The sequence below is a fragment of the Dermochelys coriacea genome, chromosome 24 (genome assembly GCF_009764565.3).
Source record: "Dermochelys coriacea isolate rDerCor1 chromosome 24, rDerCor1.pri.v4, whole genome shotgun sequence".
Classification (NCBI taxonomy): domain Eukaryota; kingdom Metazoa; phylum Chordata; order Testudines; family Dermochelyidae; genus Dermochelys; species Dermochelys coriacea.
The window spans coordinates 10,182,136-10,208,451 of NC_050091.1; the positions used below are offsets into that span (position 1 = coordinate 10,182,136).

The following is a 26,316-nucleotide window of genomic DNA, read 5'->3' on the forward strand; positions in this document are numbered from 1 at the left end:
GCCCTCGATGGTGGGGCTGCAGGGGACGATCAAAGGGAAAATTGAAAGCCAAGAGCAGGAGGGGGAAGGAGGGAGAAGTTGTGGGGCGGGGCAGGGGAGAGGGGGGGGTGTCAATGGGAAAGCAAAGGCTGCGAAAGGCCAAGCAAGACACCGCATGGCTCGGCCTGCCTGTGCAGCTTGGTGCCAGCAGCCCCCGCCCTCGGCCACAGCCGCACGGTCCCAGAGCCTCGGCGCGGGACGGGGATAAAGGGGGTAAGAGAGGGGGCAGGGAAGGGAGGCCAGCAGGGAGAGGCTGCTGGGCTGTAATTGCAGGATCCAGCTGCCAAGGCCTGCACCAGCCCAAATCTCCTCTGTCACCGAGGGGATTCACCCCCAGCCCAGGCTGAGCTCGGCTGGCCCAGACTCCCCTGGGCACAGTGCCCCAGGGGACGGCCCCTCTCTGACCTGCCAGGCTTTGGCAGAGGGGGGTCTGGCCACACTGCAGCCCCCTAGGACAGAGGAGGTCACAGACGTGCCAGCTTCAGCCCCAAGGACCCAAGCACATGTGGAGTGTCTGGGACAGGTTTGGGGGGATGGAAGAGGGGGAACCCCCTGCTCTCGGGGGAGCCCAGGCTGCCAGGCCATCTCCCTCAGGGTGCTGGCAGGTTGCTGTGGAGCTGGCCCTCTTGCCATCCCTATTCTCACTGCCCTCGGAGGGCCTGTCCTCACCCAGCCCGATTCCATGGGGCTTTGCCCCAAATGCCCTCTATTCATGTAGGCAGCGATGGCAAAAAGCAGGTGGCAAGGGGGCCTACAGCACAGCCCCAGGCCCTGGGTCTGCCCCTGCTCAAGCCAGCTCTGCTGGCCCCTTCCTGTATTCCTAGCACAGCCAGACTCCCACTTATTCTGCACACACTGCTGAGCTCAGCCCCCGGCTGCTGGGATGGAGGCTCAGCCTGGGAGCCAGGACTCCTGGGTTATATTCCAAGCCCAGGCACTGAGTTCCTCTGGGCCCTTGTGTAGGTCACAGCCCCTCTCCAGGCCTCAGTTTCCCCACCACTCCAATGAGGGTGGTGACACTGCCCCACTTTCAGGAAGAGCTTTGAGATCTCTGGATGAAAAGCCCTGCCCCGTGCCAGGTGCTGGCCTGAACAGAGGAAGAAGCTGTGGCAGAAGGGGTCAGGGACTGGCTCCGGTCAGACAGGGTGTTTGGCTCTCCCAGAGGCTCCCTCCTGTCCTGACGCAGTGGAGTCAACAGGAGTGCTGGGAGCGCAGAAAATCGGGACCGCCAACGCTGACTCTAGCAATACTTGGTGTTTTTCTTAAAGCCCCAGCTCCAGGAGTCACGTGGTTTGGGATTAAAGTAAGAGTCACTTTCCAGCCCTTCTGACTACAGAGAGGTCCACGGGCATGAAGCAGGAGGCAGAGGAAAGGACCCAACAGTTAGGATATTATTTTTTGCGGTGTCATGATTTTCTGTGGCCTGACTCATGATTTCTGAACGTCTGGAGCTGGTGGGGCCATCTGGATTTGCCTCTAGGAGGATCCGAGCCCTCAGAATCTGGAGCCAACTGGCTGCGTGTCCTGGGCAGGGCACCCATCACTGCAGTATCCAGCCTCTCTTCTCATGAAGGGGGTGAGAGAGAGGAGAAATACTCCTCAAACAAAGCTACAAATTGTAGAAAAAACTCAGCAAACGGGGCAAAGTGCCAACTTCTTGCCGGAAGGCTGGGCCAGCAGCCAGCCATTTCTGTTCCCACTTCCAACCCCCCTCCCAATTTCCTTTATTTTTAATTAAAAAAAAAACAACAACAACAATAAAAGGACTAGTTCTGACAGGGGCAATTGCGTCAAGCAATAGAAGAGATTGCAAAAACATGCCCTCAACTTCATGGGATGTGACAGCCAATGGGGGCTGAGCCGCTCTCCGGAGACAGCTGTTAAAAGGGGCTAGTGCGGGGATGAGCAACCAGAGAAACTCAGCAGAGAGCAAAAGAAAGAAAGAAAGTCTAATCTCAAGCTTGCAGGGGTTTGCAGAGGGCTGCGAACTGGGAGACAGTTTCTAGAGGGAATAACTTGACATCTTCCCGGTGGGCACTTTTTCTTCTGTTTCTTTGCAAAAAGAAGAAAAACCTCTCTATTTTTTTTTCTCAACCAAGATTTGAAAACTAGAGCCAGCCCCATCCTGCCGGGACTCTACAAAGTCAACCAGAATCTGGCCCGCCCTGCAGTTTGCCAAAGGAATATTCAGTGGAAGGGCTGGGACTTGAAACAAAAGAGCTGAGAAGACGTTGTATAAACTATTTGAAGAGCCAACCAGCGTGGGCTTCCTCTGGCTCTGGGTCAGCATCTGCCGCGAACCTCGCCGAGCTCAGAGCCCGCTTTCCAATGGCTGGCTCGTCTCGGAGCTGCTATTAGGAACTGCTCTGTGCCAGGTGCCGCTGAGAGCAGTTGACGGAGTGGATCTCCAGAGCACAAGCCCTGGGTCCTTGTCATTAATTACAACTGCTGTTGCTAGTTAAGGGAAAAGCCCAGGGCCTCCCCAGGGCAGTGTAACATCACAGAGCTTTTGTGATCGTATTTTGTACCCCATCTACCCTTGTGCCCCCATGGGAAGCCCGCTCTGTGCGACGCTGCCCCTTCTCTTCGCTGCCTGCTGCCACCTCATAATGGCATTGGGGGAGCAAGCCTATGCTGGTGACTACAGGGAAGAAATCGTGTTTCCGGAGCGCCTGGCGGGCGTGTCTGGGGAGGGGCTGGGCGGCAGTCCCAGCCAACAGCTTCTCTACCGCATCCGCACCTTGGAGGAAGACCTGGTCCTGGACCTGGAGAGGGACCCCAGCTTCCTGGCAGAGGGGCTCACCGTGCAGTACCTGGGCAGGAGCGGGCAGCCAGCCGCAGTCGACGGGTCGACCGAGCCAGGGAGCTACTACACCGGCACGGTGAACTCCGACCCGGACTCTGTCGCGGCAGTGAACTATGACACGGTGTCGCTGCTGGGGGTGCTGCAGTACCACGGCACGGAATACCACTTGCAGCCCCTGGATGGGGGGGTGCCCAACGCAGTGGCTGGAGCCAGTGCCCACGTACTCAGGAAGAAGATACCCAAGAAAGCCAATGGCACCATGTGTACCGTTGGCGCCCAGGCTCCAGGCACAGCTGCAGCCAGCAGAAGGGAGCCCCGCGCCGCAGCAGCATCCTCAAGGAGAGCAAAGGTAGGGGCAGCTGCTGGCACCATCCACAAGGGGCGGGGCAGGGTCCTTACCGGCGGGCAGAGATAGCCTGCCTCCCGTGGCCGTGTGCCCCAGACGGGGGTTCCTCTCATGCCTGGTCCTTTTGGCCTGGTGACCTAGTGCTGCTCCTGCTGCTGGGGGAATCCTGCAATGTGGCAATCCCGGCTAGCTTCTCGTCCTTGCTTGGGGGGGATCCCGGCTAGCTTCTCGTCCTTGCTTGGGGGGGATCCCAGCTAGCTTCTCGTCCTTGCTTGGGGGGGATCCCAGCTAGCTTCTCTTGCCTGGGGGGGATCCCGGCTAGCTTCTTGTCCTTGCCTGGGGGGGATCCCGGCTAGCTTCTCTTGCCTGGGGGGGATCCCGGCTAGCTTCTCGTCCTTGCCTGGGGGGGATCCCGGCTAGCTTCTTGTCCTTGCCTGGGGGGGATCCCGGCTAACTTCTCGTCCTTGCCTGTGGGGGATCCCGGCTAGCTTCTCTTGCCTGGGAGGGATCCTGGCTAGCGTCTCGTCCTTGCCTGGGGGGGGATCCCGGCTAGCTTCTCTTGGCTGGGGGGGATCCCAGCTAGCTTCCCATCCCAGGGTGGCAGGGGAATCCTGGCTAGGGTTGCCATCTTTGGTTGGACATATTCCTGGAGGTTTCATCACATGACATAATCTCTAATTAATGATTAATCTTTAATTTCTGGAGACTCCAGGACAATTCTAGAGGGTTGGCAACTGTAAGATTCCGGGCTAGTTTCCTGTCCCTGGGGGAGCGTGGGGGGATCCTGGTTAGTTTCCTGTCCTGAGGCGGTGGGGGGATTCCAGCTATTTGTCACCCCTGTAGCAGAGCCAGGCTGTTATGGGAAGCCCTGTTCACTCCCTGAGCCAGCCACCTCCCCTCCTATGCTCTTTAGGTCACTTGTTTATTTCTACCTTGGCCATTTGCCTCCAAACCAAGCTGGGAGGGAGGCTCACTGCCGTGAAAACAGCTGTTCCCCTGCTCCCCCCACCCACCGCTGGAGCTGCCCTGGGGGCAGGCGGGTTGGCACAGGCTCCCAGCTGCCCCTGGCCCATCACCTGGTGCTAGAGGAGCTGAAAACTCCAGCTTTTCCTGTCCCTGCAGAGCCCCCTGGGCCAGAGCTCAGAGTTCACCTTTAGTCTCTGGTAGAGGAGCCTGGGTAGAGCAGAGTCAGGATGCCTGGGCTCTGTGCCCAGCTCTGGGAGAGAAGTGGGGGTCTAGTGGTCAGATCAAGGGGAAGGTGGGGGGATTGGGTGCTATTCCCAGCTCTGCACAGACATTATGACCCCAGGCAAGTCCCTTTTCTGTTCCATGCCTCAGTTTCTCCCATTATAAAATGGGGCTGTGCACACTCACACCTCAGAGTCTGTCTGAGCCCACCCTGCCCTCTAGGCTGAGACAGTGACTGGTCCTAGCCCCCCAACCCCACCTCTGACTGCACCTGCCACAGAATGAACCAGGTTCAGTCCTGGGGCAGAGCCTGGATCCTGGGAACAGCCCTTGGGCAAAGGCTGGGCCCTGCATATGGCACTGAAAAACCGGCCACGAGGCAGGCTGCCTGGGTGCCCCCACCCCATCTCTGACCATTTCCCTCCCCACAGCGGTTCGCCTCGGTGCCGCGCTACGTGGAGACGCTGGTGGTGGCGGACAAGCACATGGCCCAGTTCCATGGCGCCGGGCTCAAGCGCTACCTGCTGACCGTCATGGCCGCTGCCGCCAAGTTCTTCCGCCACCCGAGCCTGCGGAACCCGGTGACACTGGTGGTGACGCGGCTGGTGGTGCTGGGGGCCGGCGAGGACGGGCTGCAGGTCACGGCCAACGCCGCCCAGATGCTGCGCAACTTCTGCCAGTGGCAGAAAGGGCTCAACAAGCCGGATGACGCGGATTCGGAGCATTTCGACACGGCCATCTTCTTTACCCGGCAGGTACGGTGCCCCCCGGTACGACCACCCCCAGTTCAGCCTCCCAGTGCAGCCGCCCCGGACAGCCTCTCCCCAGTGCAGCCCTCACAGTGCAGTGCCTCTCCCAGCCTCTCCTCGCCACATCAGCAATGGCCAGTGGCCATCAGGGGGTGAGATGCTCAGATGGGGGACAGGCTCCTGTTGGGGCAGGGGGCCCATGGAGGGGCTGCCTGGCCAATCCAGCACTAGCCCTGGGTACCCCGTATTGGCCCACAGCTGGGGGAGATGGGGCTGGCCCCACAGCATGCCTCAGGCCCAGGGGCTGGGATGGCATGGCAGGCCCCCCGTCCCAGTGCCCCACATGCCCCAGCGTCTTCTCTCTCCCGCAGAACCTGTGTGGCCTCTCCACGTGCGACACACTGGGCATGGCGGACGTGGGCACCGTCTGCGACCCCACCCGCAGCTGCTCCATCGTGGAGGATGACGGGCTGCAGTCGGCCTTCACCGCGGCCCATGAACTCGGTAAGTGCTACCGGCCGGGGGCAGGGCAGGGCCGGGCATCACGAGGCAGCGAGAGCCCAGAGCCCTGCCAGGCACAGAATCAGAGTCCAACATGGCCAGGCTCAGCTGCTCCACCTCCATTCCCACCCCCACACCTCTCCCCACCACACACCGACCTCCCCGCTCCATCTCCCCATCCCCTACACAGCACGGGGGATAGGAGTCCCGGTATCACCAGGCTCAGCTGTTTGATTCCCCCTGCAGAGCCCCCGCTACTCAGTGCCCCTCCCCAGCCCAGGGCCCGCCTCTCATGCCCTCCCCGTGGCAGCCCCCACAGGCCGGGTCCCTGCGCCACACACTGACCCCGTCTCATCTCCCCCCTCCCAGGCCACGTGTTCAATATGCTCCATGACAACGCCAAGGCCTGTGAGGACCTGAACTCGCGCGTCAGCAGCACCCGCCACATGATGGCTCCGGTGATGTCCTATGTGGATCCCGACCAGCTGTGGTCACCCTGCAGCGCCCGCTTCATCACAGATTTCCTGGACAACGGTCATGGTAAGGGCCCCTCCTGGGAACCGGGAGCCATGACACGGCTGGCCAGAACTAGGCACAACGTGGGCAGGGACTGGGCAAGCTTCTCCAAAGCAGCTCTGCCAGTGCCCCTGAATCCTGACTTGCAGCCCCCTGCTGTCCCAGCCCTGCACTCCCACTATGGGTCTACAGTTCAGCCCCCCCCTCGCCCGTCAGACCCTTGGCCGGCCCGTGCCAGCAGGGATCGTGGTTTATGGGGCAAACAGCTGTGCATTAGGAACAGGGCTGAGACCCGCCCCCATCACCCTGGGCCCAGCAGCCCTCGGCCAGTCAGGCTGGAGCTGAGCCAGCCCCCCGGGTACCAGGGTCCCTGCCCTGGCCCAAGGAGGGGACATCTCTGCCCAGGCAGATTCTGCTGCCCATGCTGGTCTGGGGATGATTCCCTGCCCTACATAGTGTTCCTGTCCCAGCTGTCCCCTCACTAAATGGGTGGGAGGGCCCAATGACATACACCCCGAGCCAGCTCTGCCCCAGCCTGTCTGTGATGCCCGGGCCCCTCATGTGCCAACCTGTTCCCTCCCCACAGGTCACTGCCTCCTGGACAAGCCTCGTGAGTCCTTGCGCCTGCCGGCCCCCTTTCCGGGCAGCAACTATGATGCGGACCGGCAGTGCCAGCTGACTTTCGGGCCAGACTCCCGCCACTGCCCCAACTTGCACCCACCCTGCTCCTCCTTGTGGTGCACGGGCAGGATCAACGGGCACTTCATGTGCCAGACCAAGCACTTCCCCTGGGCAGACGGCACCGCCTGCGGACAGGGCAAGGCCTGCATGAATGGGCGTTGCATCAGCAAAGTGGAGATGAAGGCCTTCAACGTGAGTGTCCTGCTACCCATGGGCTCCGGGCACCTGCAAGGCGGGGCAGGGGGCAAGCACTTGCCGTCCTCTGCGGGGGCAGAACGGCGCATGGGAGAGCCAGGAGAGGGGTGAGGGCGGAGCTCAGGGACTGGCAGAGTGTGAGGGAGTGGGGCAGCTATGGGGTGGTTGGGGACTGGGAGGGATGGAGCACCCCTCTATGCGTCCCAGCTGCAGAAAGGGGCTGGGTGCCTGGGCTCAGGGCGCCCCCTGGTGGCCATGTGGCTCTGATTCCGACATCCCCGTTTCTAACCCTGCTCTGTCTCTCCCTGCAGACTCCCACCCCCGGCGGCTGGGGCTCCTGGGGCCCGTGGGGCGAGTGCTCGCGGAGCTGCGGCGGGGGCGTGCAGTTCTCCACCCGCGAGTGCAACAAGCCCGTCCCACGCAACGGTGGCAAATACTGCGAGGGCAAGCGCACCCAGTACCGCTCCTGCAGCACCCAGGAATGTCCGGATGGCACAGGTGAGTGAGGGCAGCATTCCCCCTCCTCCCACAAGGACCCAGGAGCCGCTGGCCGGCTAGCGCAGCGTCCCTCCTGCTCCGAACACAGACCCTCCTTAAGGGCGGGCTGGGTCCAGCCAGCACCACCCCGGGAGCTCAGAGAGAGGCCCCTGCACGCCTGGCTGTGCACTGGCACTAATACCCAAGGAGCCGACTCCCCTTCCTGAGCCAGGGTGCAGCTGCTGCAGGGGTGACAAAGGGGGAACCCCTTGGGAAGGGCCGGTGGGCTGAGCTGGCCCCAGCTGGACATGGGGGTAGGGTGGGGGGGGGTCTGGGACAGGGAAAGGGTCCATGCAAGGCCCTGAGACCATCTCCCAGAAGCCAACCCAGGGACGGGGGGGAGGCTGTGGGGATGGGTGGGGGGTCACTGCCAGGAGCCAGGGCTCAGCACAGCCCCACACTGACCCAGCACCTGCCCCACCATATCTCGTTTCAGCCCTCACCTACCGGGAGCAGCAATGTGCTGTCTACAACCACCGCTCAGACCTGTTCAAGGGCTTCCCCGCGCCCATGGACTGGGTGCCCCGCTACAGCGGAGTGGCCGAGAAGGACCACTGCAAGCTGACGTGCCAGTCGCGGGCCCTGGGCTACTATTACGTGCTGGAGCCGAGGGTAAGTGAGGGCTCCCCAGATCTCTGCAGGAGGCAGGGAGGGTGCACGGCCTTGTGGAGCCAAGCCATGGTGAGAGAGGACTGGCCCAGGCCTCACCGACTCTATGCCCATCTCTAGGTGGCGGATGGGACGCCCTGCTCCCCCGACAGCACCTCGGTCTGCGTTCAGGGGCGCTGCGTCCACGCTGGCTGCGACCGCGTCATCGGCTCCAAGAAGAAGTTTGACAAGTGCATGGTGTGCGGCGGAGATGGGTCCCGGTGCTCCAAGACCTACGGCTCCTTCGCCAAGCCCCGGTGAGTCCCCTCCCCACCTTGCGGGCTGGCCCAGGGGCAGGGTCTGGGCATGGGGCAGTGCACACAGAGCAGGCAGAGGGCAAGCGTCACAGCAGCGGCTCCAGGGCCTGGAATGCCAGGGCCCCACGCCCAGCTCATTACCAGCTTATGGTAACAAGGCACTAATAGCAAGAACGGCCAAGCCCTCGCAGGGACAGGAAGGATCCCCACCCCCAGCTCTGGGCTCCTCAATCCTGACCCGCAGCCCCCCAGCTCTGGGCTCCTCAATCCCAGCCTGCAGCCCCTGGCTCTCCCAGTCCTCTCCCCTCCTGAAGCAGTGGCGGTGCACAGGGCTGGACTATGATGAGCACTTTGAGACGCAGGCATGAGGGGCCACTATGCCAAACTCTCCAAGTGCTGGAGCGGGCACCAGAGCCCACATCCCCAGGGCTCTGCTCGGGGCCAGCCCCCAGGTCCCTCCCTCTGTTTTTCCTCCAGCGTCCTGATGCCTGTATCCCTCTGCCTTTCAGCTATGGTTACAATAACGTGGTCACCATCCCAGCTGGGGCCACGCACATCCTGATCCGCCAGAGCAGCAGCTCCGCCACGGCCAGCGATGGCATCTACCTGGCGCTGCGGAGGCAGGACGGCACCTACGCCCTGAACGGGAACTATGTCCTGGTGCCTTCGGAGCTGGACGTCAGCCTGGCGGGCAGCGTGACGCTGCGCTACAGTGGGGCCACCAAGGCCACAGAGATCATCACAGGCCGCGGGCCACTCCGCGAGCCGCTCACTCTGCAGGCACTGGTAGTGAGCGATCACAAAGCCCCCCGGCTCAAATACACCTTCTTCAAGCCCACGCAGGAGAAGCGGCCGACAGAGCAGTGGCTGAAGCAGAAGGCCCAGATTCTGGAGATCCTGAGGAACCGGCGCGGGCGCAAGGAACCCTCCCGGCATTAGCCATTTAGCTCATGGCTGGAGTGGCAGTACCTGGTGCAGCTTCCCCTGGTACCAGGGACCAATGGGCTGGAGCCCGTCCCAAAGACAGAATCAGATGCTGGAGCCCCCAGCTCAGGCTACCTCTGGGGGCTCCCCCTGCCAGGCCAGGGCTCCGTGGGACAGAGCTCTGTATCCGGCCATTTGAAGGGGAATCTGCGCTGGGAGCCACTGTGGCGTTCCCACAGGGACCTGTTTGGTGGGGACACTTGCATCTGCCGGGTCTCTATTTATTCGGGTATTTATTCATGGCTGGGGCCATGGGCACTGACCATGGTACATCACTCAGCACCTTCCTTCGACCTGGCTGAGACTCGGCAAACTCGCCCCATGTCCCACCAGGCGCGAGCCACGAAGCACATTTTGAATCAGCTTCTACCTCAGTCCCCCCGCAACCTCTCTGTCCCCACTAGAGCTGGGTCTCACAGGGTTCATTGGCACGCTGGGCAGCAGAGGACTGACAGGCCGTGGCCTGGTCCCAGGGGCTGGGACGGGCAGGCAGGATGCGGCCCCTTTCACTGCAGAGAGGAATATGACGGCTGAGTTAGGGCCCTCTGGTGCTGCAGGCCAGGCCTTGGTGCATGTGATCCCAGCACTGTCTGGTCTTGGTGCTGCGCTGGCATCGTGGCAGCCTGGCAGTGCCCAGCCTGTTTGCTCAGCGGCTGCCAACACAGCAAAGGAGGGACTGCGGGTAATAATTTAAGGTCTATTTAAAGCAAAGGGCCGCTGCCCGGGCAAGTCCCTGCTGGCATGGCTGCTGCCGGTTTGCACCAGTTGCATTTTTCTATTAATTATTGTCATTATTTTTTGTAATAAAAACCTGCCAAATTATTTATAGACCGCACTCGAGTGGCGCCTGGTTATTGGGCGCGCGGGAGCCACGCTCCACCCCGTCACGCTGCACTCGGCAGCGATCGCACCCAGCATGCTGGAGCAGGAACGGAGCTGTGCCCTCTCACAGCCATGCCCCGGCCCCACCTCTACAGCGCTCCCTGCTGGGAGAGGCCGGGGCTGTGGAGCGGGGCGTGCCCCCATCCTCACTGCTGTTCCGTGTCAGGCCAGCCCCTTTGCTGCAGGCACCTGTTCCCAAAGCCCAGGACGGTGATGTGGCTGGAGAAGGCCCAGCATGGGGCAGGGAGGGGGCAGTGATACCCGCTGGCCTGGCTTGGCTTTGGCTCCTGCCAATGGCCCAGCACCGGAGGGGCAAGCACGTTGCCCCTGAGCCCTGCTGAGAACGCTGCGGCTGCTCTCTGGCCCCCTGTGAGGTCAGCGCTCCTGCCCAAGGACAGGCTGTGGTGGGGCAGTGAAGTGCCCAGGGCAGCGCCAGCTTGGGTGGGAGGAGGACGGATTCCCCCCCACACACTCCCTGGTCTCCTGTCCTAGCGAGGCGCCCAGCGCTGGAGGCCTGGTGCGGGACAGGTCAGACCAGATTCTGCTCAGCCGGTTTGCTGTGGCCGTGGCCTGCCCACCCTGGGCCTGGGTGTCGGCTGCTGGCTCCTCCTCAGCTTCCTGCAGCAGATCAAGCTGACAGAGCCCCCTCCCACCCCAGCCAGGAGGGCTCCAGTGTCCGGGAGCAGAGCAGGGCTCCGTAGGTTGTTGCCCCAGGGATCCAGCATGCAGCTGAGCAGCTACTGCCCCGGCGAGCTCAGCTCACGGAGCCAGCTCAGCAAACGCCCTGCGCAGAGGGTCTGGGCCCTGCTGGGGCTGACCAACCAGCCCCTCCAGCTGTGTCCTCACTCAGCCACCCTCCCTGGGAGCTGCACTACAGGATCAAGCCCCTCACCCCATCACTGCTCCAGGAGCGGGGCCCAGGTCCCATAATGCACAGGGCCGGCTGCATGTTGCTGCCCTGGCAGTGCCTGCTTGTGCCCCTGGTGCTATAGCTGGTGTCTCCTGCCCTGCCCGGTGTGTCAATCCTCCTGCTCCCGCTCAGCTCCGGGACCGGTGCAGCCCCTTACTCTGCCCAGCATCTCCCTCCCACGGCTGTTCCCAGGGCTGGACTGACCGTGCCGAGGGGTCCCTGCTTCGGCCCATCCCTGCCACGCTGCAGCTGGGGGAAGGGAGGGCATCAGATGGGGACAGGGGCTCTGGCTGCTGCTGGGAGTCCGGCCCAGGGGGCTGCGTGGCGGTGGGGGGCGGAAGCTGATGGAGCTTCCCTGCCATGGCTCTCCCGGCCAGACATGCTTGCACACCAGTGGGAATCCACTCGATGTCAGTGGGAGCGACGCCAGCCCCTCCTCCGCACCCAAGGGGCTTGCTCTGTGCCAGCTGCAGGCCCACACGGCTCCCGTTACTGCTCCCCACCCCCACCCCTCATGGGCCCGAGGGCAGCTGCAAATTGAATCTCCCTTCTCTGCAGCACAGCTGTCCTGGCTTCCCTGGGCATGACCCAGGCTGAACTGGCCTTGCCCAGGTAGCCAGCTCCACGCAGGCCCAGCGCCCTTGGGCACTCATGTCCTGCCCCACCCTGAGCGGCCTGGTACCAGGCTCCCCCTGCACCAGGCCCTGGCATGACTGATGTTCCATTGTGCAGCCCGGGGGCAGCCAGGCTGTGCCCCTACAAACTCCCACACCAGTACCATGCAGCCCGAACCCAAAGCCGCCGTGTCAGGGTTGCCTGGTTAAGGGAGCCAGCACACTGCTAGGACCTGCAAGAGCCAGACATCCAAAGAGCAGCTCATGTGTGTACGGCCCAGCCCAGGGCTGCAGGCCAAGCAAGAGCCCTGGGGATGGGCGAGATCTACTAGCCCGGAACTGGGTTCTTGGCTCCCAGGACTGATCCTGGGCCAGAGGGCTAAGCCCTGCCAGGACCTCTTCACAGCTGCTCTGTGCCCCCCTCCTCCTCCTTATGCCCAGCCTGTGCGTGCTCATGGGAAAGCTGCAGGAGAGGAGGGCTTGTCTAGTGCCCCCCGCCCAGTGCCAAGCGGCGCACACTGAAGCTCAGGGGGCTGGCCCAGCAGGATTGGGCCCACAGGGCAGCTCTCACATTCGTGGCCAGCACCAGGCACTGGAGGGAGTCCGGGGGCAGCGGGCGGAACAGGAGTGGCTCCTCCTGCTGAGGCTGGGCACTGCCCTCCCCGGGGAGGGGGAAGCAGGCGTGGGCAGTTTCCTGAATTGCTGGGCACACATGGCGCTGGCTCCTGCTGTTTGCACCTCCCACTGCACCGAGCTGGGACTGACACGGGAGCTGCTGGGCATGCAGGGAGCTCACCCAGCACCGCACCCCTCTGCCCTCCTCTTTACCAGCACTAAAGGCAGCTCAGCTGCAGTGGGGGGCAGGGTGTATCTCTTCTGGGCCCCACTGGAGTTAGAGGGAGCACACCACCACCACACATCCGGAGGGGTGGGGGAGTCACAGTCACAGTCCCCTGTGGGGGTCAGCAGAGGGGGGCAAGGCTGCAATAGGGGCACAGACCCATTTGGGACACACTCACATGGGCAACAGCAAACAGCCTGCTCTCCCCCTGGCAGGCCACAGCCCTGGGATCCCAGCTGGGGCACGGCTCACTTGCCCCCAGGTGACCCCAGGCTTCTGCTGCCCGCTCAGCCACCTGCGCTAGGTGCCCCTGGGGACGTCCCGGCACCCCTCAGAGATGTGCTGGGTGAGGGGGCAATTCCCAGCCCAGCCCTGGCCTGACAATACAGGCACAGGTCAGGTCCCCAGCTGGACCCTTTGCCAGGTGCGGGCAGGAAGGCTGGGGAGCTGGAGGCATGGATTACAGCCCCTCCCCCGCAAAGCTAGGCACACACAGGGCCAGGGTGCTCCAAGCACAGCCCCGGGGAGCACAGGCTGCTGGAGCAGAATCCCAGACACACAGGGAGATGTGCTGCCATCCTCCTGCCCCTGTACATGGCATCACGCACACCCAGCGCCTGGCACGGGGTTCTCTGGTTGGGGCCTGAGGGCTGCCAAGGGCTGAGCACTGCAGCTGGCATATCAAAGTGATCAATGCACCCAGCAGAGGGAACGAAGGGGCCAGGTGTCACAGAGTCCCCGGGCGATGCTCTGGAACTGCTCCCTACAACTGCTCCCTCCCGGTCAGGACTCTGGGGGGAGTCTCCTTTCTGTGAGCACACTGTCTACAGGACACACAGCTCACGCGGCTTCCACCTTCCTGGATCTGACCTCGGAGCACTCAGCATCCTCTCTGCCCCTCCGTGCGCTTCCCACAGCGAGTCCACCCAGGCGGGGTCCTGGGGAAGCGAGAGGGTCCTGCACCCCAACTTCGCAGTCAGACGTGACTCTCAGCCAACCAGTAAAACAGAAGGTTTATTAGATGACAGGAACATGGTCTAACACAGAGCTTGTAGGTGCAGAGAACAGGACCCCTCAGCTGGGTCTATTTTGGGGGGCAGTGAGCCAGACAACCACATCTGCACTTCACTCCATGTCCCCAGCCAGCCCCAAACTGAAACCCTCTCCAGCCCCTCCTCCTCTGGGCTTTGTCAACTGATGGCAGAGGTAGGATGTACTGCACCCCGTGGATGGCGCTTCCTGCAATAAGTGACTGGGGAGCAGTAAAACGAAGGGGGGTTGACTAGGATAAGGCGTGCTGAAGGCTCAGAGAGGAACGATTTCGGGGGGCGGTTAACCCCTGGGAGTGTGTGACCAGCAAGAAGGACTGTGCAGTAATGGGGTCCCCCTGGGGACTGCGGTGAGCAGTCTCAGGGGCAGAGGAGCCTGCGGCTTGGCCCTGGGAGAGAGAAGGACTTTTGCAGTAACAGAGTTCCCCTGGGGATTGCAGCGAGCAGTCCAAGGGGTGGAGGAGTCTGCAGCTCAACCCTGGCAAAGAAGTGGTGACCTCGAGAAGGCTGGCACACTAGGGGTTCTCCCTGGAAACCATGGGGAGCGTGCCCTCTTCATCCTCCTTCAAACCGCCTTTAGGGTGATGCCTGCAGAAAACACTTGGGTTATGCTGCTCGTGTGCAGAGTGCATTGCCCGTCCCGCTGCCCTGCCTAGTCCTTATCACACCACCTTGCTCTTGTCTAGCAAATCTCATCAGCAGATCTCCCCATGCTTTACAATGGGAGGTGCTAGCATTATGCCCATTTTACAGATGAGGAAACTGAGGCACCAAAGGGAAGTGACCTACTGAAGATCCCCCAGTCCAGTGCTCTAGCTGCTGCCTCCCCCATCTGTCTGCACCATCTCCTGTCTCAGACTGTGAGCTCCTTGGGGCAGAGACCATCTTTCTGTTCTGTGTTTGTACAGCCCCTGGCACCAGGGGTCCAGTCCAGGATTGGGGCTCCTAGGCGCTACCGTAATACACCTAAGAGATAGTAACACTGCCTGCTGGGCTGGAGGGGACCACCAGAGAGGGGTGCCAGTGCATATCCCCCACCCCCACGATATGAAGCGGTCCATCCCCCCGGGGACGGCGTGGAGGGGCTCCGAGGAAGCAGAGGCTGCTGCCAGGGCCAAGAACAGAAGCTCCGATTTGCCTAGGCACGAGCAAGTTCAGCTACCGCAAACTCACACACACACACACACACACACACACACACCAGGCGCCCAGAGCCGAGCGCGCTGGTAATGCCACATAGGGCTATGTACAAGTGGTGCCATCCCTCCCTGGCCAGGAGCACAGAACAACCAGCTCCATCCCCGGGCAGTGAGGTGCTGGCAGCGGGGGCTAGGTGCCCAGCTGCAGGTAGGCAGACACAGGGAGGGGGCTAGGATCCAGATGTAGTTGTGGCGAGAGCGGGGGGTGTCAGACTGTAACCTTGGGGGGCAGCCCGGCACTAACACTGATCCAGGAGAAGGGTCATGCACGGGGCCCACCCTGCCTAAGTGACCGCTCTCCATGCCCCAGGCACCGGGACCTGCCGGGCAGCCAGGCGCTTCAGGGAGTATGGCGCAGAGGGCTAGAGAGTGCCCCTCCACAGCTCACGATCTCAGCTTTGCAAGGGCACCATGTCCCAGGAGGAGTCGTAATGCTGGGCACGGCAGACCCAGCAGAGCCGGGCACTGCAGACCCAGCAGAGCCGGGCACTGCAGACCCAGCAGAGCCGGGCACTGCAGACCCAGCAGAGCCGGGCACTGCAGACCCAGCAGAGCCGGGCACTGCAGACACACCCTGGCCCCAGGCTGCCACTGGGGAGCAGCAGGGCAGGCCTCAATGAGCCGTTTGGTGGCAAGTTCTGCAAAGCCACCAGCAGTATAAGTCCCTTCCCCAAGGCAGGAGAGGCAGCATCTGCAGAGGTGCCATGGAGGTCACACATCGTAGTTGGGCAGGTAGCTGTAGGCAGGAGCCCTGCCTGATGGGGGGCTGCAGTTACATGGGAAAAACCAGCAGATCACAAAGCCTGCAAGAGAAGAGGAGAGAGTAGGGGAGGAGAGAGGAAATCAGTGTGGGCAGGGAGCCCAGAGGCATCACAGCGTGGCCTGGCCCAGACAGACTCGGCCCCGGGACCTGCCCTAGCCCACACAGGCTGTTCAGGTATAGTTACCTTGGTGTCACCCCTGGGGGGCACTCGTTTGGGTACAAATGTCCTGGTGGGGGATCAGCCTGGGATCTAGGTTACGGTCACATCTTGGCTCACACCAGTCTAAATTCCCCAGGAAGTACAAGCCCTCAGGGCAGCCTCAGTAACTGCCCCCCCAGAGGAACCCCAGCCCACCCTCCACCTGCCCTGGTCACGTACCCCGTCCAAACACCTCCCGCAGCAGCGCGATCTTCGGCTTCCGGGTGTGCGCCACCTCCCGGCGCGCCTCCTTCAGCAGCCGGTTCCGCAGCTGCTCGATCGGAGTCTCGTCCATGATGATGGAGACCACCTGAGAAACAAGAGGGGAGCCTGATGCACTGCCCGGCCCTCCCAAGGAGAGAGGTGCGTGGATTTACAGCTACACTCCTCTCTCAACAGGGGGCGCTGTGGGGAGTAGGGCAAGGGCACTGGTTGTGGGGAGAGCTCCTGGCTACTCCAGCCCTGGCCTCTCCCAGCAGAGGACGCTGTATAGAGTGAGGTGGGGCGCTGGCTGTGGGGAGCTCCCAGCTACTCCAGGGCTAGAATCCCCCAGCAGGGGGTGCTGTAGGGTGTGGGGTATGGGCAGTGGCTGTGGGGGGAGCTCCCAACTACCCCGGTGCTAGACTCTCGCAGCAGGGGGGTGCTGCGGGGGATGAGGCATGAAGCTGCCTGGTGTGATGCCCCTTGAAGACTAACCTGGTCATAGAAGATGACGGTAACGAAGACCCCGAAGAGGATGGACTCCACCAGCAGGATGATGCAGTGAGCCCTAGGGGGGAAGGGAGCGGTCAGGGCCCAGCTTGCTCAGGCATTTCCAAGGGCAGGCTCCAGTCTTGCTACTGAGGATTCTGGCCCAGAACCACCCACCCGCATGTCATAGGCCCTGTACTGATGACAGCCACTGGAGAGTCAACCTCCGCATCGGGGAAGAGGCTCTGGGGGCAGGAGACAGAGAAGGCCTGTGGCTGCAGAGTCCCAGAGGGCCCTGGCACGCAGCAGTGACAGCCTGAACCTCCAGCTGGCTAAGGGCTTGGTACAACACCCAGCTCCTCTAGCACCTCATGGGGGGACTCAGGGCCACTCCCTCCCCCACAGCTCTATGGGGCAGGAACTCAGTGTCACCCACAGGGAGCAGGGCTGAAATGGAACCCAGGTGTCCGGCCTCTATGACCTCTCCTCCCCTTGCTGGGATCTGCCTGCACCAGGTAGCCAGGGACGGGGGGAATCTGGCGGTGACCCCTGCACACTTACATCTGGACATGGTTGTTAGAGAAGCCTCCGGCCACACCTTCCATCTTCCCAGGGAAGCTCCTGTCTACCGGCCACAGCCACATGGTTAACACCAGCCCCATGGCATAGAGACTAGCCAGCCCTGAGAAAGAGCCACAGGTCAGAGCAGGCCAGAGACAAGCGCCCTGGCCCTGGGCTTGGGCCGGGCTCAGAATCCCCCACCTGGGGTAAGGCCAGAGAACCTGGCCAGGAGGCAGCCCTGGGGAAAGGGCAGGTGCCGGCTGCAGCAGAGCCGAGTTCCGGAGTCACAGCCCCAGTTAATGCCCTTTGATCTCACCCCACCTGCCTTGCGAGGGATGCCCAGGGCCCAGCACCCCACCATTAACTGCTTCACTCCTGACCACCCCACCCCCACGCTCACCCCGGGTGAGACTGCCAAGCCCCCTCTTCCCCGTCCCCAGGGTCCTTTCAGCTTCTACACATGGAGACGTCAAGGGGGAGCAGGGAGTGGAGCCGAGGGAGGGCAGGCAGTGGCTACAGGGCTGGTGTGGGGGTCACACAGGGAGCAGAGCAGAGCGCGGCAGGGGCTAGGGGGTCATATAGGGAGCAGAGCAGAGCAGAGAGGGGGCAGGCAGTGGCTATGGGGCTGGGGTGTCCCATAGAGAGCGGAGCAGAGGGAGGCAGGCGTTGGGGGTCACGCAGGGAGCGAAGCAGAGGGGGGCAGTGGCTGGCAGGCAGGGGATGGAACAGGGGCTACGCAGGGAGCTGGGGCATGTAGCACTCCCAGCTCACGCCAGCCAGAGCATCCCGCCACACCCAGCTACAAGCTGGGCTTCCTGGGTCCTCCTGCCCAGGCTCCCCTTGGCCATTGCTGCAGAAGGTCTGTAGGAGGCGCCAGGGAGACGCTCACTCCAGCTGGCCAGCTTCCTACAGTGCAGGGCTGTGGGACCAGAGCTCTCTCTAGTGAGGGACAGAAGAACAGCAGGGGGCTGGCAGGATGGCAGCAGACAGGGACCCACGGCGGGGGAGGGCACAGCTCTATGTTGGTGCTGTGAGCTGCAGCGCCACCTGCTGCTGCATCCCCAGGCCCGCGTCAGAGCTCCCTACGGCCAGCTCCCCCCAGCTGGGCAGCCACGTACCAGTGTAGAAGAGGAACTGGATGAAGTATTTCTGGTTTAACTCGCCAACGCAGTTGTTGATCCTACAGAGAGAGCACATGTCAGCAGGGGGCACCGCCTGCAATGGCTGGCGTCAGGCACCAGGTGCCCCATCCCTGACCCTCCCCGGCACCTGCACCCAAGGACAGCGAAGCCAAGCCCTTTTGGAGTGTCAGGGACGGGGCACCCTTTCTGGGGGGAGGGCAGCTCACAGCAACAGGGCAGGCAACGGAGAATCCCACCCCCCCCCCCGGGAAGTTCAGGGACACCCGCTGAGCTGAAGCAGGCCCGGGACCCTGGGGTTAACACCTTTCTCCCAAAGGGCACCCAGGGATTTGGAACAAGCCCGAGCACTCCTCCAGCAGGAACACAGCTCCCCCTAGTGCTACCCTGAGGCATTGCCTCCCCCCTCACGTCCCCAGGTCCACTGCTCGCAGCCTCGAGGTGGCGCCCAGCCCTCCCCAGCTCAGCTGATGTGGCCAGAGGGGAATCTGGCAGGTGCCACTGCACTGGGGACAGAACTGGGATTCGCAGGCCCCTCCAGAACAGCATATCCCTGAAGAGATTACAGAGCTCTGCTTCCATCTGCGAGGGCCTATGCACGCCCCCACCTTGGAGCATCGCCCCCAGCACAGAGGACACTTCACCCGGGGGGCAGGGAAGCAGAAGGTTCAGCTGCAGGTGGGGGGAGAGGAAGGGGGTCCTGCAGCTCCAGCAATGCAGGGCACTGCGTGTGCCCGGGCCACAAGGGACACCCAAACGGGGGTGTCTGCACACACATGGGGCGAAGGAGGCTGCACTGCACAAACCACAGCCATGGCAGGTTTGCTCTGCAGCAACAAGCCCAACAGCCATGGCAGGGCCCACATGGGGAGCCAGGGTCTCTGCACGTGCCCCCCTCTCCTCCCTGCAGCTCTCATGGGCCAGAGCTGTTACCAGCCCCCCAGTGCGAGCTGCAGGCACCTCACCAGGGGCAGTGGTGATCCATGCGGCGGACACAACGGTGGCAGATGCGGCAGTGGTGCGCCCGCGGCGGGCGGTACGTCTCACAGCGGTTACACACTGTCCAGTCCTCATTGCTCTGGGGAGCGGAGAAGAGAACTCTTAGCTGCAGCCCTCCCTGGGATCCTGGAGACCAGCCGGAGCAGGCACTGGCAGAGGTAATGCAAGGGGCCTGGAGGACAGGCGGGCCAAGCAGCGATGGGCATCAGAGCAGTCTGGGGAGTCCAGCACTGGAGCAGCAGGAGCCACGGGGCAGGCAGTGACAGGTGGAGCTGGGGAGGGAGCCTAGACAGCCCCACCACTTCGATAAGCCCTTGGATTTTGCATATAAAAGCAGAAGACGGAGTCTGGCTCCCTCCCCACGCAGGTCCATACAGGCTGGAAATACTCTGGGGTTTTGCCACTAGGAGGCACCTTTGAGGGCTGTGCAGGCTGGAGAGGAACACGGGAGAAGCCCCTGAGATGCTCAGAGCTGAACAAACTAAAGCCCTGGGGCAGGGACTTAGGGACCAGTCCCAGCTTGGCAGAGAACTTTCCATCAGGCCTGTCTGTCACCAGCATCCCGGAGCCCTCCCAGGCAAGTCTCTCCACTGGGGCGTTTTGGCCCCGTGCTGTTGGCAGAGTCACTGGGATCGCTGCATGCCCAGCCCTGGCATTTGCCAGCCTGTGAGCTCCCCTGCCATCTACCCCGACAAGACACAAAGCTCCACTTCCCAGAACAGTGGCATCAGCCTGGGGGGCTCTCCACAGCCAGCCAGAGCCAGCACCGCTGCAAAGGGAACGCAGGGTCTGCTGGAAGGTTTGAGACTGACTCCTGCACTGGCTGACTCAGCAGGGAGCAACCCTTGTGGCTCAGCCATTGCATGGGGTGGGGGGCTTGGCTGCCAGCCCAGCACATGGGGATGGAGGGCCGTGCAGTCAGGCCGGGATTCTGCCATTCCTAGGCCGTAACCTGGCCACGTGCACTCCTGCCAGCTCAGCATCTTTGCCTTGCATGGGGGGTGTGCCCAGCGGCCGAGGTGCTTGGGGGCAGCTGAACACGTAGGGCAAGTCTCCTGCTACCCCAGGCTCCGACTGTCTCCAGCCACAGGGAGAGACGGGATCATCGGAGAGCAGAACTGCAGCACAGGGCAAGGGGCCGTCTCCCCTCGCACCCATCTCCAGAGCCCAGAGTAACCCTCTGCCCATAACTCCCTAGCCCACCCAGCCGCGCAGCCTGTCCCAGCAGGCCTCTCTCCTGGAGCCCCTCGCACCAGCTGGATAGTGAGTTATGCCCAGCTGTGTGAGGCCCAGCAGCCGTCTCACTTTAATCCCATCCCTAGGCTACTACACTGATCCATGCACCTAATCCTGAGGCTCACTAAGCCGCTGGATTCACTATCCCTGGGCAGTGGCTAGCCCCGCCCCCTCCTGCGCTCGTGCACTGAGCTCCGTGCACCACTCACCCGCTTGTTCTTGTGAGGCGTGTTGCCGCGCAGGTCAGAGAAGTCGATAGCGGTATCGGGCAGCGGGACCATGCCTGGGAAGGAACCAGAACAGGAGACAATGAGGGGGCTCCAGGGGCAAGCAGGGCACAGATGGGCCACGGCACCGCGCAACACCCTGCATGCATGGCTCTCAGATCCCTGGGTCACCCTGGAGCCAGCTCAGTGCTTGCCTGGGCTGGGGAGGCTGTGGGGGAGCTGGAGAGATGGGAACAAGGGGAGCAGCCTTGTCACAAGCATTGAGTTGTACATAGGGATCTGAGAGGGAAAGCGCTCAATGGCTGCAGCTCTTCCCTTACTGCATGTGCCCAGAACTGACTGATGCCAGGCGAGGAGCATAGGGTCTCTAAGACACTCTGTTCACTCCCCATTTCCAGAGCCTCTGAAGGGACCAGGATGCCAAGCAGCAGGTGGGTGAATTCCAGTTCCCCCTTTCAGGGATGGCTACACTTCACCTCACCATGGGAGATAGTCCCACGTCCGACCCCACGTCAGACCCATGGCTCTAGGGTTCCCTGTCACAGAGGGGGCTAAGTCAGGGAGTCTTAGCTCCAGACTCGCGTGCCAGGGACACAACACCATGCAACCCCTGACCACCCCAAAGCCGTGCAAGATGCCACTCGCTACCAGATGGCACTGACAAGTTCACATGATTCCACCTGTGACAAAATGGCCTGGGGTCACTGCAAAAGCAGCAAATCTCCAGCATCCAGCAGCCCAGCCTCCCAGCCCACACAGAGGGCAGAAACCTGGAGTCTACCAGGCTCCCACTCCAAAAGCTAAAGCAGAGGTGCAAAATAAGGGAATGTTTGTAGTATGTTTATGAACAAGCAGCATGACTCAGTTTCCCCACTCATTTTGCATTGCTCCCCCCTGGGGCTGAAGGGGTTAATTTCTCCCCCAGGACAGAGGAATAAGAGAGGCTGGCTGGATGTCACACAGGCAAGGGACCGGTCTGGGCTGGTGTGGATGCGCCCACATGCACAGGGAAGGCCTTGGAGAGAAAACAGGCACCTCGAGGACTGGACAGTAACAGTTACCACCCGGGATCTGAGGCAGTGGAACCTGTGAGCACAGCGGGGCTGTGATGGGGACAGACACAGGAGATGCCAGGAGACTAGGCTCATGCACAGGGACAGACACACAGGGCCAGAGTGCGACCGAGACACAGAGATGGAAACCTGGAGGCTCCAGGAAAGGGGCAGACAACTGCTAAGATGGACTTCGACTGAAGCTTGGCTTTCCCATTCGAACCTGCACACTTCAATCCTGTACTCCAGGTGATGAACACCTGCCACTTGCTATGACAACGCTGCCCTGCATCACTGAAGGCACCTGCTGGTTGCATCACCCCTGAAGGACTAAAGGCACTAACAGGAGCCTTAACTCATCTGGACTTGTTGGGGAGCCACTGTAAGAAACAGGGGGGCTGTAGCCCAGAGGTCCAGGCTTGGAGTCAAGGGCCACATGACTCATCCTTGAATAAAGCTAAACCTAGGGCCTAGCAAATAACAGGAACACTCCCAAGAGAGGCAATGTAAAGACTAGGGCATCAAACCCCCTGTACATCCATGACATCCTACTCCCCTCCTATGGCCAGGGACAGAACCCAGGAGTCCTGGCCCCTAGTCCCCTCCTCTGCTGGATCTTGGTTCTTTCCACCTGCTGCTTGCCATCTGGATCCTACAAGGGGCTCAGAGAGAGAGTGAATCAAGCAGCCCTCTGACATCCCCAGAGTGACTCTTGGGGTGCACACAGGTAAGTGAACATAATCCCAGCTGCACCATCCCCTATCTACTACTGACACAGGCATGCAGGTGGGGGGTGGGAGCCACCTGTCATCATCATGCATCTCTGCCACTGCTAAGCCAGCCCAGCCAGGCTAGACTCAAAGGACACCTGCGGGTCTAGTGAGAGAAGACAGACGGCCCTGCAGGAAGGGGCAGGACCTTTTCATCAAGCATTTCAGCCAGAGAGCCCAGACCCCTCTACAAACAGGGGCAGGATCATTTCCATTCCCACCCTCTCAAGAGAGAGGCACAGTGTGGGGCAGGGACAGTGCAGCAGGGCAGAGGCAGGACCAGGGAAGGACCTCAGTTCTCACTTCCCAGCTCTCTGCCTGAGCCACTAGGCCTCTGATGCCTCCCCAGCGTGGGCAGAGGAACAGCTGATGGTGGGTGCTTACCTGGATCAGCAAAGACAGCTCGTGTGTGACAGGCCAGCAACAGAAGGACAATGAGGTTAAACATCACGGCATGGAACGGACACCAGAGGCTGGCGTAAAGGGAACAAGGAGAACCAAACCTGTCAGACACTGAGCCCGGGCACAGGCTCCCCAGGTCTATTTTAGACTCGGTTACAAACATTGGCGTCTGCGGTCACACAACACCGGTGTGCGAGGCCTTTATTCTGGCTGCCGTGGCAGTAAGTTAAAAATGCTAAATATACATGGAAACGAATCGAGATTATCCAGAAAGTGCTCCTAACCCTGCGCACGAGGGCAGGGCAGAGGAGTCTGGGGAACGGTAGTGAAGGGGGTAGAAGTATGAGAAGAGCCTAGGGAAGGATGTAAACCCCAGGAGGAGCAGGGACCGGCAGAGATGGAGGAACCGAAATGGCAGATTTATCAGCCTGTGCAATCACCGAGAGTGGGGGCTGGCATAGGCAAAGCCTCCTCACAGCTCCTGGAGGACTGAAGACAGCTCAGCAGAAACAGATCAGCTGGCACCTCTCAGACCTGTCCATTCCACCAGCTAGGGAACTCTTCCAGCTGGGTCACACTGGATACCCCGACAGAAGCTAGGGATCCCATTACATGTGCACTAAGCCTAGTCCTAGAGCTGTAATCGGCACCACACGCCCCAGGCCAAGTTACCAGGCAGGGGAACAGACTCTAGAGAGGGAACCATATTCTGAGCAGCTAGAGATTCCTCCCCTGTTGCTTGGTGAATCCCTCACTGCTCATTTAGCCCACATGGCCTGGGTGGGAGACACCCCCCGGCCTGCCCTAGAGCTCAGAACCCAGGCCCTGCTGCTGGAAAGTCAAAGGTGGCTGCAAGCTCTTCTGTGACATGTCTAAACCCTGCTCAGCCTGACTGCTGGTCCCTAGGCGGCCAGTGACACCTGAGATGCAGCTGAGTCAGGGCTGGGGAAGCTCCTGCACCCTCCAGTGGCGCAGAAGTGACAGCTGCATGTCGCTGACCTAGTTTGTGGGGAGCCGGGGTCAGCCCGGGGGTTCTGAAGAGGGAAGGAAGGGAGCTGGCAGTTCCAGGCGTGGCTCCTGGCCTGTAGTGGTTCTGGCCCCTGCAGGGGCAATGGAGGGAGAACACGCGTGGCTGGGACAGCACTAGCCAGACAAACCGAACTCGGAACGATGCCGATCCAGGGACGGGGGCTGGGGCAGGTGCTCAGAGGAGCTGGGTTCAATCCCCGGCTCTGCCAGACGTCCCGTGTGACCTTCGGGGAGTCGCTTCCACCTCTCTGAGCCTCAGGCCCCGTCTGTGACCCAGGAACGCGCCTCGCCCATTAGACGCCCGCTCTGGCAGCGCCTCTGTCCCTCGCCCTGCCTGGGAGCCGTGCAGCCAGGTGTAGGAGACCTAGTGAGCCCTGGCAGGGGGGCATCCCAGGGACCCAGCACCCCAGAGCAGGGCTGCAGGGGACTGACTCACCCTCAGAGCCATAGGAAGGGGGGACATCCCAGAGGGGCGCCGCAAACCCATCCTGCCCCACCCCCACTCTGGCCCCGCCCCCAACGACCTGGCCCCGCCCCTCTCCAGACTCCACCCCCGCACCAGACTCCGCCCCGGCCCGGGCCCCGCTACCTGCCCCGGAAGCCCGGCTGCAGCAGGATGTGGGTGAGGATGACGTAGTCGGCGTAGGCCACGCTCAAGTAGGTGAGCAGCAGGCAGAGCGCCCCGCACGGGTCCCGCCCGCAGCGGCCCGGCCGCGCTCCCCCCATGGCCGCCGCCGGGGCCCGGACACAGCGGCCGGGCAGCAGCCGCCGCGGCTCCGCCAGCTGGGGGCGGGGCCCGTCCAGGCGCCGCCCCCGCCCTCCTCTCGCCCAATCGCAGCCAACGCCTTCACTGACGTCATGGCGGAGGGCAGGGACGCGGAAGAGGAGGTGCTGCCTGTGTGCCGTTTCCATGGAGACGTGGGAATTGGCTCCCCGCCGGGGGATAGCGAGCGGGGGCGGGGCCCGCCCGAGAGCACGGGGGGGGGGAGGCTCCGAGAGGGGCTAAGGGCACGGCGGTCAGACCTGGGGGGGGGGGGGACGAGGCGCTGCGGTGGTGGCAAGGGGACGGGGGGGGGCAGATGGGGTGACAGTTACCCCAGGCGGGGGGAGCCACCTGCAGTGGGTGCAAAAAGAGGGGGAGGGGCTCCCCCCCGCAGGACGGTGCAGCGCAGCCCCCACCTCCCTGGGCTGTGCGGTGCAGGTCCCCCCCCCCCCGGGCATCGCAGTGCCAGACCTGGCGGCTCCTCCCTCTGCCTGTTGCCCTGGTGCCCTGCGTTGAGCTGCCAAAGGACACTGGATGCAGTGAAACACTTTACGCAGCCCCCGAAATGATCATGGCCCGCACTTCAAATCGCCTCTGGGTGCCTGTGTCTGCACCCAGCCTGCAGCCGGTCGCTGCTTGGCCTTAGGTGGGGCCAGGCCTGGGCCGCAGTGATGCGCTGCGGATGGAGTTTGGCTCCTTTAAATTATTTACTGCAGAGAATGTTGTTTTTATGGCTCTGAGCACGACATTTACCTTCCTTAACAGGGGGCAGCTGGATGTCATCGGGCTGTTTAATTGATATCTTTAGTAGCAAGTTATCGTTAAAAATATGAATAGTTGCTAGTAGAGTGACTTTCTGGTTTGGTGTCAAAAGTTCAGTTTCCTTCGATCCGGCAGTGAGGGTTGCCTTTGTCAACTGGCCAACACCCTAGTTCTTTTTCGTATGTCTCCACTTGTGTGTAGAACTCAGTTTCCAAGTATTCACCCCAGGTCTGATTTTTAAATGTTGAAAGCACCAAGATGCTTTTGAAAATCCCACTGGTTGCCTAAATACCGTTTAAAAATCTGGCCCTCAGGGCACTGTACTATCTTGTATGAAATCCTTCTCAAAGGCAACTTTCTACTGTAGTTTTTACTAAATGCAAGTATACAACCCCAAGATAGATGGACACCCACAACAATTCAAAAATCATGAGTTATACACCCAAAAGTCATGAAATTAAAATAAATAAATAAATACATTTGGGATTTTTAAAATTTTCCTTTTTGTTTCTGAGCTTTGTACTTTTGCTGTTACCTCACCCAAAGAATCCACATACCTAAAACAACTGTACATTCCTATAACATTCCTGTATGCTTTATTACTTGTTGCACACATAAATGTTGATTTTTCTACGGAGTTGTTTATATTTCTAACTGCATATTTTAATTTCATAGCCTACATATTTTGTTATGATACCTTTCAGTGATATTCTTCATTCTTACAAGTTTACTGTTCGGTGCTGCTAAAATCAAGGATTTTTTCAGATAAATTATCCCATTAC

The 26,316-nt window shown here is 61.4% G+C and overlaps 2 protein-coding genes across 2 annotated transcripts; one reads left to right on the plus strand and one right to left on the minus strand.

Annotated features, from left to right (window-relative positions):
• The first annotated feature begins 1,805 nt into the window (after positions 1 to 1,805).
• On the plus strand, positions 1,806 to 10,282 carry ADAMTS4 (ADAM metallopeptidase with thrombospondin type 1 motif 4). The gene is made up of 9 exons (XM_038383102.2): positions 1,806 to 3,194; positions 4,811 to 5,134; positions 5,500 to 5,632; positions 5,999 to 6,169; positions 6,732 to 7,018; positions 7,333 to 7,519; positions 7,995 to 8,170; positions 8,288 to 8,463; positions 8,973 to 10,282. Exons 1-9 carry the CDS (start codon positions 2,589 to 2,591, stop codon positions 9,400 to 9,402), a joined length of 2,490 nt encoding a protein of 829 aa, XP_038239030.1. The 5' UTR covers positions 1,806 to 2,588; the 3' UTR covers positions 9,403 to 10,282.
• A 3,406-nt stretch (positions 10,283 to 13,688) lies between these two features.
• LOC119848138 (palmitoyltransferase ZDHHC3-like) lies at positions 13,689 to 24,810 on the minus strand. Its single transcript, XM_038383538.2, has 9 exons — positions 24,599 to 24,810; positions 22,963 to 23,051; positions 20,739 to 20,812; positions 19,260 to 19,372; positions 18,274 to 18,335; positions 17,156 to 17,276; positions 16,601 to 16,673; positions 16,085 to 16,214; positions 13,689 to 15,745 (listed from the first exon to the last, which is right to left on the minus strand). Exons 1-9 carry the CDS (start codon positions 24,733 to 24,735, stop codon positions 15,654 to 15,656), a joined length of 891 nt encoding a protein of 296 aa, XP_038239466.1. The 5' UTR covers positions 24,736 to 24,810; the 3' UTR covers positions 13,689 to 15,653.
• Between the last annotated feature and the right edge of the window lie 1,506 nt (positions 24,811 to 26,316).

What these genes read in the sequence shown, in the direction of transcription:
- LOC119848138 (XM_038383538.2), bottom strand. Translation starts at nt 24,735, where the DNA reads ATGGGGGGAGCGCGGCCGGGCCGCTGCGGGCGGGACCCGTGCGGGGCG. An exon ending in CCAGTTCCTCTTCTACACTG is followed by an intron (nt 17,277 to 18,273) that starts GTACGTGGCTGC and finishes GCTCTTTCTCAG; the next exon opens with GGCTGGCTAGTCTCTATGCC. An exon ending in TCTAACAACCATGTCCAGAT is followed by an intron (nt 16,674 to 17,155) that starts GTAAGTGTGCAG and finishes CTTCCCCCCTAG; the next exon opens with GGCTCACTGCATCATCCTGC.
- ADAMTS4 (XM_038383102.2), top strand. Translation starts at nt 2,589, where the DNA reads ATGGGAAGCCCGCTCTGTGCGACGCTGCCCCTTCTCTTCGCTGCCTGC. An exon ending in GGAATGTCCGGATGGCACAG is followed by an intron (nt 7,520 to 7,994) that starts GTGAGTGAGGGC and finishes ATCTCGTTTCAG; the next exon opens with CCCTCACCTACCGGGAGCAG. An exon ending in GGCTCCTTCGCCAAGCCCCG is followed by an intron (nt 8,464 to 8,972) that starts GTGAGTCCCCTC and finishes TCTGCCTTTCAG; the next exon opens with CTATGGTTACAATAACGTGG.